At 44.4% G+C, this 13795-nt stretch overlaps 1 protein-coding gene across 7 annotated transcripts in view; it reads left to right on the plus strand.

Moving 5' to 3' along the window:
• SLC4A8 (solute carrier family 4 member 8) overlaps nt 1-13795 on the plus strand; it is an 81560-nt gene that overhangs the window by 23675 nt on the left and 44090 nt on the right. For 5 of the 7 annotated variants that reach the window (XM_043563949.1, XM_043563950.1, XM_043563953.1 and 2 more), the window contains exons 3-10: nt 2825-2992; nt 3493-3628; nt 5371-5531; nt 9307-9495; nt 10358-10449; nt 11403-11560; nt 12482-12569; nt 13544-13690. In XM_043563949.1, the coding sequence (XP_043419884.1) occupies nt 2825-2992; nt 3493-3628; nt 5371-5531; nt 9307-9495; nt 10358-10449; nt 11403-11560; nt 12482-12569; nt 13544-13690 (1139 nt within the window). The remainder of the gene's footprint in view (nt 1-2824; nt 2993-3492; nt 3629-5370; nt 5532-9306; nt 9496-10357; nt 10450-11402; nt 11561-12481; nt 12570-13543; nt 13691-13795) is intronic. The other 2 variants (XM_043563951.1, XM_043563952.1) reach the window with 1 other exon arrangement.

The raw sequence follows: 13795 nt of genomic DNA on the forward strand, positions 1-13795 counted from the left end.
GTGGGCGGTATTAATTCTAGTTCAAGGCATAAAATAAGTGCATGAGAGAATGTAAGCCAACGGCTCTGGGGATTTAGAAGGAGGAGACAGCACATCTGATTGGGGAGATCAGGAATAATAGCAGGAAGGAAGGAAGGTGCGTTTGCTGTGAATCTTGTGGAGATGAGCCAAGTCCGTGTCTGGAAGGCATTGGCACATTTGTGGAATAGCAGGTTGGTTCAGGTAAAGAACGTGAGATGGTGGCAGGCGTAAGCATCTGAGGCTGTGGAGAGGAGAAAGGGTGTCTGGGGTGGATGCAGAAGGGGTACATCTCTAGACCTGCACCCCCCACCTCCAGAATGTTTAAATGAGGTGACCGTGTGTGGGATTTCCACTTGAGTCTCTCTTGAGCTGATCACTCAGTTCTTTTAGAAGCCCCTTCCCTTTCTTTTCCTAGTGAATGCATGATTTGTCCTAGTAAAGAAACGACTAGAAAGGAGACTGGGGCCTGAGGGTCCTGGCTGCACAGAAGTGAGCTGTGATCAGAGCAATGCTTCAGGAAGACTCATTTGTAGGAATGAATCGATATGGGAGGAGGAAGGAGACTCCTGCTGTTGTCAAAGTGGGAGGAGAGAAAGCCTTGACATCCCTAATCTGGAGGATGTAACACTGAGGGGCATGGGGAATAGCTCTGAGGTTTCAGGCCTGGAAAGTGGAGAGAATGGTGATGCCATGAACAGAAACATGGAAGAAATGGGTATGAGCCTGACTTGAAGTGGAGGATCATGGGTTTGCTTTGGGATGTATTGAATTGCCATAGATAAAGATTTGGGTGTTATTTGAAGAAGTAAACTTTCAAATCGTGAGAGTAGATGCCAATAGAAAAAGGGAAGGGCCCAAGACCAAAACCTAGGGATTTTTCCTTTGGGGGATTGTGGAAGGGATGGAGAAGCATAGTCAGAGGAGTGCAAATGAGCAAGGGAGGGCAGGGGTACAGGAGCTAAGGGACCCTGGACCATCCATGAGAGGAAGTAGTCTAGGGATTTGGATACCAGGATAGCCTGGCACATGGTGGGCTCTCAAGAAAGGCTTTTGAGAGAGACATAAGATGATAGAGATTTGGTGATTAAGTGGTCCCTAATGAGGACACTTTCAGTGGCAAGTAGCCACATGTAGATGCTATGGAACAAGGAGATGGTGAGGAAAGGGAGCTAGGTGGGTAGACTGTTCCCAAAAGTGGTTTGATGGAGAAGGGAAGAGGACAGGTAGAAGCTTAGAGGGTAGCACTATATTGGGAAAGTTTCTTTTTACGATAGGAGAGACTTGGGGTACCTGGCTGGCTCAGTTGGTAGAGCATGCAACTCTTGTTCTGAGGGTCATGAGGTCGAGTCCCACATCGGGCCTAGAGTTTACTTAAAAAAAAAAGAGAGAGAGAGAGACTTGTAATCAAGAGAAAGCTGTGGAAGGGGTAGATAGAAAGGAGAGACTGGGGATAGCTGATGGAGTAGGATTCCAGATGCATGGGAGGCCACGCTCATTAGCCTGGCAAAGAGGAGAAGCTGGGGGAGAAAGCAAGCCAGGCTGAGATGGACAGAGGTCACATGAGACAGCCTAAGTCTTCTTAGTAACATATGAAGTGAGGTCGCCTGCCAGAGGGAGGAAGTGTCAACCAGGCTTGTGGATTTGAGGACAGTGACTGAAGATTGGAATGCTTCTGTAATGGAAGAAGCAGGGGATCAGTCCGGGATCTAGAGTGCCAGTGGCAGTAACTGGGCAGCACTGCGGGGGAAGACTAAGGCTCTGCGTGTCGGGGGTGGTAGCATCCCAGAAGCTACTGATTTTGCGCTTCAGGCCTGGCAGGAAAGCAGGGAAAGCCAGTGGAGGTGAGAGAGGCCTAGAAGTCACGAGCAGAATAAAATATTGCCTATAGAAGGAACAAATGAGTAGAAAAGGAGGACCTATGCAGGTATGCTGCGGGATCACTTGTTTTCTCACGTTCTTCTCTTCTTGTACAATATTTACTCTCTCTCCCTACAACCGCAGACTTGTGCTTCTTATGGTTTGTAACTAGTCTCTCACTTCTATTTGAGCTTGTTTATTCTACAACGAAGGAGAAAAAAGTAATGGAAACTGGTTCTAGAATGTATTGGCATCGTGTTAAGCATTGTACATACATGATCTTATTTACTGCTCATAAAAACCCTCTGAGTTTAAATAATAAGCTTTTAGTATTATTTGTTTTAAAAACAGAGAGAGATTAAAAAACTTGTTCCAGGTTACATGGTTAGTGAATGGTGTCGTCGAGTGTGGGACCCAGGCAGGTTAACTTGGGCATTTAACCACTTTTCTAAACTACCTCCCTTCCAAGACTTGCTGCGGTTGTCAGAGTGACTGTATTGCTTTTTTCCAATTGCTCAAATTGTCATAACAACGACTAGCATCTGTGTTGACCTTTATGGTTTGCAAATCAGGTTCATGCACGTTACTTCCTTTGATCTTAACACTCCTGTGAGGCTTGCAGCCACTGTAGGGTGAAGGAGTCTGTCAACTCCAAGGTCTCTATACATCTTTAGTCCTGGAAGTCTTTGAAGTTCTGCCACTAGAGTTGTGACCAGGCCAGAGAACTATGATTTTCTTTCTCTCTTAAATATGCTCAATTCCTTTTACTAATGGCATTCTCTGGGGTGCCTGGCTGGCTCAGTCAGAGGAGCGTGAGACTCTTGATCTTGGGATTGTGAGTTTGAGCCCCGTGTTGGGTATAGAGATTACCAAAAATAAGTAAATAAAAACCTAAAAAAAAAAAAGAAAAAGGCATTCTTTGCACAGACCTTCTGCTTTGTTCTAGGTCATAGAACTCTGTATGTGGGGGTTCGGATGCCTCTGGGCCGGCAGAGCCATCGTCATCACCGAACCCATGGCCAGAAGCACCGGAGACGGGGGCGGGGCAAAGGAGCCAGCCAGGGGGACGAAGGCCCAGAGGCCCTGGCCCACGGTAACACTCTCGGGACAGAGGGTGGGTGTCCATGGCTGGGACCTCGGTGAGGCTGAGGGAATGTGTGATGGACGTCAAGTAGGTGGTCTTGCTTCTCTAATCCTTTTGTAGAGTTTTCAGAGCTTGCTTCCAAGAAGAAATGCCTCTAAGAATCAAAAATACCTTCCTGAAAAATTCATATAGTTCAGGTCCCCCCAAATCAATGCCTATATAGATGAAATCATTTGCCGGAAAATTATCCATGCTTTTTGATCAAATTAATCAGATTTCCAGTTTGTTGTGGGTTTTCTTCAAGTGGTCTTAGCTCATAATTTTTCCCTCCCTTCAACTGCTTGCATAGAATAGGATTTTGGGGATGGGGGGTGGTAGGTGGTAAAGAAATGTTTTTGATCTACATTCAGGATTGTCTTCTCTATGTTCCTGAAGTTATAAGGCCCCCAGATGTGCTAAGTATAGCAGAATGTTATTTCTGTTCTAAGTTGAGGCTGGGAGCAGACCTTTCTCTGTGGTTGATTTTCCAGACACACCATCTCAGCGTGTTCAGTTCATTCTGGGCACTGAGGAAGATGAAGAGCATGTACCTCACGAGCTGTTCACAGAGCTGGATGAGATCTGTATGAAAGAGGGAGAAGATGCTGAATGGAAGGAGACAGCCAGGTAAGGCCCTAAAATAACCTGGGTCAAGATTTGCTTGGGTAGACCAACTTGGACCTTTCAGCAAGTGACAGGTCTGCTTTTCGTTTATTTCTTCATGGGAGAAGTAATGACTGACATGGGGATTAATGTTCCAGAGTCTTCTACGCGAAGTCTTGATGTCGGCCTCTTTGTGATGTCTTTGGTGACGTCTGTACCAATTGACCTTGAGCCTGGGATTGGTGGCAGAAACAACAGAACCTTTAGGGAGTCCTCAAACTTATTTAGGGCCCAGAGTTGTTCCTGGGCTATCTTGATATTATAGGTCTGGCTTAGAAGATGCCTCATGGGACCGCCTTGGTTTGGACCCAGCCCAGAAAATATAGCATAGGTGAAGACTTTTCTTCAGGTGAACCATAGAATTTTAATTCATTTGGGTTTTAATTTACTGGGAGTTTCAGAATTTTTGAGACAGCCCAACCTCACGGAGACCCCTGGAGTTATAGCTAACCTGACAGTAGGCTTCTGGGGGTAGCTGCAGAGTGACCAGGCTTGCTTGAGACTCAAACCCCAAAAGAGCCCTCTGATTAACCAGGGCCATGTCTGGGGCCTTCTGTAAATGACCAGTGAGCCTCACGGACAATATAAAGCCAGCATGCCTGAGCCTCAGGGAAGAAGGCAAATTGGGTAACTAGCAAAGTGTGGCTCTAGCTCTTATTGGAACAGCTCTTCCTGGAACCCTGCTATATCCTTGGACGTTTGCCATGGCTGGAGAGGATTAGACAAGCCAATCAACCTGATACCAAGTGAAAAGGCAATTCGTCTTGTTATTCTGTCTTTGCCAACTTCTAAAGGTCACATAGAGCTTTTTAAAAAGAAAAATATGATCATTTTATTAATATACCGAAATGATACCGATGAGATCTTTTTTTTTTTTTTTTTAATGTTTATTTTTGAGAGACAGAGAGAGACAGACCACAAGCAGGGGAGGGGCAGAGAGAGAGGGAGACACAGAATCCCAAGCAGGCTCCAGGCCCTGAGCTGTCAGCACAGAGCTCAATGTGGGGTCTCAAACCCACGAACCACAAGATCATGACCTGAGCTAAAGTCGGACGCTTAACCGACCGAACCACCCAGGCACCCTGAGATCTATCTGTCACACAAGTAATATGTGCTCATTATACAAAATTGGAAAATAAAGATAAGCAAAAAGGAGAAGATGAAAATTATGTATAATTTTACTACCCCAGGTATAATGAGGGATACAGCATTTGGTGTCTTATACATGTGTGTTTGTATTTTTAAATCTTTCTTTAAATAGAAATGGGATCAAACTGTACTCAATTTTGCACTATTTTATAACCTGCTTTTTTTTCACTTACCAATGTACCCTGAACATATAGATTAAATTACAACGTTCAGTATGATTATTCAGATGTCTTTCTTTGTGGCTTACATTAAAAATTCTCTCGTAAGGGGCGCCCGGGTGGCTCAGTTAGTTAAGCGTCTGACTCTTGATTTCGGCTCAGGTCGTGATCTTACGGTTCGTGAGTTTGAGCCCCACATCAGGCTCCACGCTGACAGCTCAGAGCTTGGAGCCTGATTAGGATTCTGTCTCCCTCTCTCTCTTCCCCTCCCCTGCTTGCTCTCTGTCTGTCCCTCTCTCAAAACAAACAAATAAACATTAAAAAAAATTAAAAGAAAATTCTCTTGTGAAAATCCTTCATTTTCTACCTCTGGCGTCTAGTTGTTTGTCACGCTTTCAGGTGGCTGAAGTTTGAAGAAGATGTCGAGGATGGGGGAGAGCGCTGGAGCAAGCCTTATGTGGCGACCCTTTCACTGCATAGTCTCTTTGAGCTAAGGAGCTGCCTTATAAATGGAACAGTCCTTCTGGATATGCGTGCAAATAGCATAGAAGAAATTTCAGGTAAGCGTAGGTGAGAGAAAACAGAGGAATGTTTGTTTAAATTAAGAAGTGTGGTGTGGAGGGGTATCTGGGTGGCTCAGTCAGCTAAGTGTCCGACTTCAGCTCCGGTCATGATCTCGGGGTCCATGAGTTCGAGCCCCGTGTTGGGCTCTGTGCTGACCGCTCAGAGCCTGGAGCCTGCTTCGGATTCTGTGTCTCCCTCTCTCTCTGACCCTCCCCTGCTCACCCCCTCTCTCTCTTTCTCTCTTAAAAGAACGAATAATCATTAAAAAAAAAGGAGTGTGGAGGAAAGAATAAAGTAGCTTTGTGTCATTACGGCAGTCACTGAAACTTCTCGACCTCAATGTCTTCAGCTGTGGGATGGGTTTTAATTTAATTTTGTTTTGTTTTTTTTTCAATATATGAAATTTATTGTCAAATTGGTTTCCATACAACACCCAGTGCTGATCCCAACAAGTGCCCTCCTCAATACCCATCACCCACCCTCCCCTCCCTCCCACCCCCCATCAACCCTCAGTTTGTTCTCAGTTTTTAACAGTCTCTTATGCTTTGGCTCTCTCCCACTCTAACCTCTTGAATTTTGTTATTTTTTTAAGCTTATTTATTTTAAGAGAGAGAGAGTGGGGGGGGGGAGGAAAAGAGAGAGAGAGAGAGAGAGAGAGAGAGAGAGAGAGAGAACAGCAGGCTCTGTGTTGTCAGCGTGGAGGTGGAGCTCAATGCGGAGCTTGATCCCATGACCTTGGGATCCTGACTTACGCCAAAATCAAGAGTCGGACGCTCAACCGACTGAGCCACCCAGGTGCCCTGTGGGATGGGTTTTAAACTAAGAAACCACTCTACCTATTTCATAGCCTATTTCAAATGACAGGGTGTTCGGTCCTCCATTTGCCTATTCATTTAGCACACATTTATTTTGTACCTACATACACTTGGTAATATGCTAGGCACAGGGAAATAAGATATAGTTCCTACTCTCAAGGAACTCACCTTCTAACGGGGGAAATAACCGTGGAACAATTTAAGTAAGTGCAACAACAGAGATATGTCTTGGTAATAATTAGAGGAAGGGGCAACTGGGAGTTGTGCAGAGAAAAAGGTGTTAAGGAAAGATTTGTAAACATGGCAGCTGGGGAAGACATGTAAGAAACTGAGCCACAGTACCCCCATTTTTTCAGCAAGATGTAATGGGAGATGTCTGATGGGGTTTCCTGATGTTGAGTGTTGTTACCATGTTTTAGGAATGGCGTTTGGGAAACACCTGGGTGCATGTGAAGGTTTTTCCCTCAGCTTGGCTCTGTTTGGCTAGACAGTGAATAAAGATTTCTTCAAGCTTTTCTGCAAGTGTCCAAGAGATTCTGCCTCTCCGGGATCACTTGGGGAAACAGGGGAGGGGTCAGCACTGATGAGACCCTGTGTCCCCTCTAAAGGCTCTAGGGGAAAGTTATTCCTTGCTTCTTCCAGCTTCTAGTGGCTCAAGGTGTTCCTTCTCAGGAATGCGTAACTCTAGTCTGCCTCTGTCTTCGCATGGACTTCTCATTTGTGTCTCTCTTGTGAGAATATTTGTCAATATCCTCCACGATGATCTTGAGATCCTTAACTTAGTTACGTGCGCAAAGACCCTTTTTACAAATAAGATCACAGTCACAGGTTCTGGGGGATTAGTACATAGAAGTCTCGAGGGGGCCACCATTCAGCTCGTTACAAAAGCTAAGAAGGGAGAGAGTTTCAACTCCTCAGTGTCAAATGCTGCAGAGAGGTCACATAAACATCCACTGAATTTAGCAACTGGAAGGCCATTGATTTTATCAAAAGCAATTTCATTGAGAGAGCCAAATTGCAGGGGACTGAGAACTTTATTTTTTGATTTTAATTTTTTTTTTTTTAAGATTTTAAAATTTATTTTTATTATTTTTTATGTTTATTTATTTATTTATTTATTTATTTATTAAAAAAATTTTTTTTTCAACATTTATTTATTTTTGGGACAGAGAGAGACAGAGCATGAATGGGGGAGGGGCAGAGAGAGAGGGAGACACAGAATCGGAAACAGGCTCCAGGCTCCGAGCCATCAGCCCAGAGCCTGACGCGGGGCTCGAACTCACCGACCGCAAGATCGTGACCTGGCTGAAGTCGGACGCTCAACCGACTGCGCCACCCAGGCGCCCCATATGTTTATTTATTTTTGAGAGAGAGAGAGAAGATGTGCACGTGCATGTGCCCACAGCATGTGGGGGAGGGGTAGAGAGAGCGGGAGTGGGCAGAGGATCCCAACTAAGCTCTGTTCTGCCAGAGCAGAGCCTGACAGGGGACTCCGACTCACGAACCGTGAGATCATGACCTGGGCTGAAGTTGGACGCTAACAACCTTAGCCACCCAGGTGCCCCTCTTTTGAAAACTGTAAATGATAGGAGAGAGAGAGAGAGTGAGACAGACAGAGTGCCAGAGTTAAAGGAGGGTCTGGGTTGGACATTCTTCTTTTACATTTTTTTTCAAGATGAAGGATCTTGGGACACCTGGCTGGCTCAGTCAGTGGGGCATGTGAACTCTTGAATTCGGGGTTGTGGGTTCAAGTCCCACGTCGGGTGTAGAGATTACTTAAAAATAAAATCTTAAAAAAAAAAAAAGATGAAAGATCCTGAAGCATGTTTATAATATGGGAGCAATAAACCCATCAATATAAAGGTTAAATATAGAGAAACCATGGATCTTCAGCTTGAATATTCAAAATAGATTTTCTTCTAGACTTGGATAGTCATGGATGGAGTTGGGGTTGAGAATAGGTTGAAGTTTTGGGAGGCTTGGGGATAGGGAGGTAGGACTGAAGTGTAATTGCTATAGTTCTTTACATTAGGTACCTGATGTATTCATGTTGGTGATAAGGATAGGTAAACTGTATCAAGTATTTACTGATACAGCACTTTGTATTTATTATCCCATTAATTTTCTGTAACAACTTTTGAAGATGGTTAATAATATCAGCGCCGTATTACAGATGAGGAAACTGAGGTACGGAAAGGTTATGTAACTTGCCCAAGATCACACAGAAAGTGATAGAAGTGGGACAGAATGTGGGCCTCTAGAACTCATACTCATTATTGGGATTTTTTTAACCCCCCTCAACTGTGTTGGTCTGACAGGTTAAAGGTTGATGGTAATTGCCTGCCTGGGGCACTTAGTTAACTGAATCATACACATCGGTTCCACCTTCAAATTGTCATTCGGAGTGTTCTACAGCTGTCGTTCCTCTTGACGAGTATAGCGATGTTGAAATGTTGGAGGAAGGGACTATAGAGGAACTTTGGCAGATAACAGAACAAAGTGGGTAACGGTGTGGGCTTTTGAGTCAGATAGTCTTGGGATTGAATCCCAGCTCTGCGACTTGCTAGATGTGAGATCTTGGGAAATTTTGTAACGTTTGGGCCTCAGTTTTCTAGATCTGTACAAATTGTTACAATACCACCTCCTTCTCAGAGGTTTCATTAGGATTTGATTGGATAATCTGTGTAAAGTTCATAGCATAGTTCTGGCACCTATTAAATGCTTGATTGTTTCTAATAATAATGATCTGTTATCTGCATAAAGTATAATTTGTCACAGCTGCTGTTGTCAAATAGATCTTTCAGGCCCTGAGGAATGATTGTACCTTGTACCTTAATGACCCTCGTGGAACTGTTTCTCCCACTCCTCGCCCCTCACCTCTCATACCACCCAACGCGGGCCTCTTTGAGTTCACTGACTGTCAGTCTGAGTGTTCACGTTAGCACCTGCTTTCCAGACCTGATCCTGGACCAGCAAGAACTGTTCAGTGACCTGAATGACAGCATGAGGGTTAAAGTACGGGAAGCCCTTCTCAAGAAGCATCATCATCAGAACGAAAAAAAGAGAAATAACCTCATTCCCATTGTTCGCTCCTTCGCTGAGGTTGGCAAGAAGCAGTCAGATCCACATTCGATGGATAAAAATGGTAAGATTATTAGGAGTGACCGTTCTTTTATTAATAAGACACTTAGGAACTAGTTGAAGATGCTAAGTTACCAGAGGGTACAGGCTATATTTGTCTAATATGTTTCCATGCTCACTTATACACAATATGGTTTGGTTACTGGCAAGATGGGGGGCTGGGACTGATGACCATCTATCTCTGGCCCTAGGGATGTTGCCTCAGATTGATCTTAGATTAGGGACACAAAATATAGTAGTATAGGTTCTTGAGTCAGACTTCGAGGCTTGAGATTCAGGCTCCACTATTTGCAAAGTGTGTGACCTCGGGCAGCCTCCTAAACCTCTTAAAGTCTCACTTTCTCCTCTGTGAAATAAGGATGATAATAGCATCTGCCCCATCAGTTTAATGTGAGGTTTCGATACGTGATTCTACGTAAATCCCTTAATCAGGTACATGACGGGTTGTAGACATCCCATGAATCTCAGCCGCTGTTTGGTTTCCTTCTCTGTGGCCAGGCAGGGTCTAATCTCTATGTCTCCCTGTCCCCACATTTACTGAATCACAACGTGCAGGGGATATGCCTGGGAATCTACGTATTTGAAACATTATCCAAAGGAGTCTCTGATATGCACTCCTGGTTAAGAATTCCTGCCTTAATAGAGGAACAAATATGTTCAGGAAGAAGGTGCGAAGTAGTAAGACTTCTGCCCTCCCTTTGGTAGTCCGTAAGGAGACATGTATGTGTGGGTCTTATCTGCACAGTCTTCTTAGCTCTTCTCTATGGGCCTTGCAGGACAGAGAGCCATAGCCAACGGGTGACGGATGGGGTGTGTCAAAGGGGGGAAAGGGCAGAGGCTCAGAGGATTCTGTCTTCTCTGAATAGGTCAAACTGTGTCTCCTCAGTCTGTTCCAACTACGAGTCTTGAAGTAAAAAATGGCGTGAATTGTGAACACAGTCCCGTGGATTTAAGCAAGGTGAGCAGAGACACGGGAGCTTGGCTTGTAGGCCTAAGAGTATTCCTAGTGGAACCGAGAGTCCGATCGCTGGAAGCCCGGTAAGCTTTGGTAGCTCAACACCTTTTGTCTAAGACCAGAACCCTTTCTGCAGAAAAGGAGGCCCCTCTGCCTGGGTCTTCTCCCTTTCACTCCAGCCTGCATGGGGCGGACTCAAGTTTATTCCACCAGGTTCGATGCTAGAACTGAGAGGAGCCCCCGATAAGCCTCCCTGACACAGACCTCCCGATTCTTCCAAAGTTGTTTTTGGTGCTTACTCTTCAGCAGCCCCTTCTCACCTTCCAGGGTTTTGCGGAAACAATATTTTTGCTCTTGTCTCCTAAAACTACTTTGCGGTCGAGGCTCTTCTTGGGGACTGTGACTTGGGCATCCTAAGATTTCTGCGGTAGCAGTGCCTCGCTGCAGCTTCTGGCTCAAGCCTCGATCTCCCTGCCTCCAGCCTCTCATTGCCCTGGTCTGTCCTCGACACCAGCCAGAACACAGATGGGGTCGCGTCACTTCTCTGCTGGGAAGGTTCCCTGTTTTATTTAGAAAAGCTGAAACCTCTGACAAAGCAGTCAAGTCTTTTAAGAGGGAAAAAATTTGACCGAGAGCTTCAAAAACAGTCGGTGAGAAAGCGTGGTGTAATGAAATTCAAATCAGAGGACCTGGATTTAAATTCTCTCTCTTAAAGGCTCCACTGGGCAAGTCAACTTCACCTCTCTGGGTTTCAGTCATTTCGTTTTTTTTGTAAATAAAAAATGAGGCTAATACCTATTTTATCCACTTTACAGAGGTATTGCAAGGGTCAAATGAAAGAGTGTGAGCAAACATTTGTTAAATCATGAGACGACAGGTGAATGTAAGGTAAGGGAGGTGGTTGATGTGTGAGGTGACAGCTCCTAGGTTGTCAGAGGGTTCTTTTGGACTTTCAGGTGGATCTTCATTTCATGAAAAAAATTCCCACTGGGGCGGAGGCTTCAAATGTCCTGGTTGGTGAGGTGGATTCTCTGGACCGCCCCATCGTTGCCTTTGTGAGGCTCTCTCCAGCCGTTCTTCTCTCGGGTCTGACAGAAGTGCCCATCCCAACAAGGTAAAGACAAGGGCAGCGAAACTCAGCGCATTCTGTCTAAAGCACAGATTTGTGTGAGCTCTGGTAGAAGAAACCAGCTAGTGCCAAAATTTGGGATTAACTGGGGAATGCTGTTTAAAATTCAGCAGTGATCTCACTGGGGGTATGTTGGATTAACCTCCACGCAGAAGAATTCTAAGACTTTTAAGGCTATGACTTTTAAGTAACTATAGTCTTGGGAGTGGAGAACTGAAGAGCATCCCAAGGGCGTATCACAGGCTAATCACTTGTTATGGTGAGAAGCCTGAGTCTTACCCTCTCAGTTCCACAGAGCCGTGTCTCAGGGAAATATGTCTGAGCCAAAGTACTGATGTCTCTTTCCACGGTTCTGGCAGGATTTGTATGGTTTGCAAATATGTCCACATTTGTTCAAAAGGCTATTCGTGCACTCTGAAGGTGGTGATTCAGGTGATTCAGAGCCCCATTAATTACAGAGTATTCAGATGTCCAGAACACAATTTCGACTCCTCTACAGGGCTTGATCATGTCAACTTTCTCTCCCCATCATTTGCTTATTAGAGCAATGAATGAGATTCAGAAAACCTTGACTTTGCACAACAATGGCATGTTTTAAAAAAAGAATTAAAAAAAAAAGAATTTTTTTTTTCCTATAGCAAGGAATTGTGTCTATGGAAACCCTAACAATTATAACCGCATTATTGGATGGAGTCGTACAAATACGTCCAATGCTCAGAGTGGAGCTGTTAGGTCAAGGCCACTTATATTGCTCCATCATTAGTCTGTCTCCTTTTATTGAAGTTACCACAGTGATTTCTGGTTGATAGGAGAGAGAAATGTTTCGCTGTTTGGAGAGGAATAAGATGCCACTTCTTTATGTCTTCTTATATAGTTTATAATTTCATCCTCTGTGTGTGTTGCCAGATTTTTGTTTATCCTATTGGGTCCGGTAGGGAAAGGTCAGCAGTACCATGAGATTGGCAGATCCATGGCCACCATCATGACAGATGAGGTATGCACCATTCTGCTTTTTGTTTATGCTGTAAATATGTGTTGAGTATTTACTCTGTGCTAGACCCTGAGTTATTTGTTGGGGATAAAATAATCACCCTTGCGGTGTCTTCTGGGAAGCAGGTTCAGGTCACTTCTCTGAATGCTTTTTGTGGGAAGACCAAACCTTCTGGGGTTATTTCTTCCTATATCATCTCTTCCAAGGATGCAGAGAAATCTTTTTCTGGGAAAATTATCATTGGCTCTTAGGATGCCTAGAGAGAAAGGTGTTAAGGCTGACAACCTTCTAGAGAGGATGGCTAATTGCATACATAAAAGCTATTTACATAAAGAACCCTCACTCTTATTCCACGTGAGGGTCAGGGGTATGAGCTTCCTTCCTAATGAAGGAATTTCATCCACTTTTTCCAACCATTATGATAGGAAAATTTTCCCATGTATCTTGCCTTGCCTTTTGTCCCATTCTTTGGGGGGATAACAATTATACAACTTTAGAGTCTCATCTTTTCTTGTACTAGCATACAGATATCTAGTTCTTTTTTGACCCATCTCATCTTTAGTTTCATTTTTTTATGCTTTTATCCTTGCACTTTTTTAAATGCTGAAGTTTTCCACATTGTCATGTCATTCCCCGTGACAGAGATAAAAATCATGAGGTTGTATCTGTCCTTCACCACATTCATTGGTGATTGTTGTTGTTGTTTTTAAGTTTATTTATTTATTTTGAGAGCAAGAGCATGAGTTGGGGAGGGGGAGAGGAGAGGGAAAGAGGGAATCCCATGTAGGCTCTGTGCTGTTAGCGTGGAGGCTGATGCAAGGGCTCGAACTCATGAACCGTGAGATCATGACCTGAGCCAAAATCAAGAGTTGGACGCTCAACTGCACAACCGACTGAGCCACCCAGGTGCCCTTCATTGGGGATTGTTTTAAGTAAAGTTATTTTCAACTTTCCTAAGGGTTTTTTCTTCTCTGTAGATTTTTCATGATGTGGCGTATAAGGCAAAAGAGCGAGACGATCTCCTGGCGGGGATTGACGAGTTCCTAGACCAGGTTACAGTGCTCCCTCCAGGGGAGTGGGACCCCTCCATTAGAATCGAGCCACCCAAAAATGTCCCTTCCCAGGTAATGTATGCACATTAGCCAATGGTGGCTTAAGTGTCACTTACTGAGTACCCACCATGGACAAAGCAAAGACCATGTGGGTAAATACTAAATAACTCAAGCTAT

Source organism: Prionailurus bengalensis, chromosome B4 (genome assembly GCF_016509475.1).
Source record: "Prionailurus bengalensis isolate Pbe53 chromosome B4, Fcat_Pben_1.1_paternal_pri, whole genome shotgun sequence".
Lineage (NCBI taxonomy): Eukaryota > Metazoa > Chordata > Mammalia > Carnivora > Felidae > Prionailurus > Prionailurus bengalensis.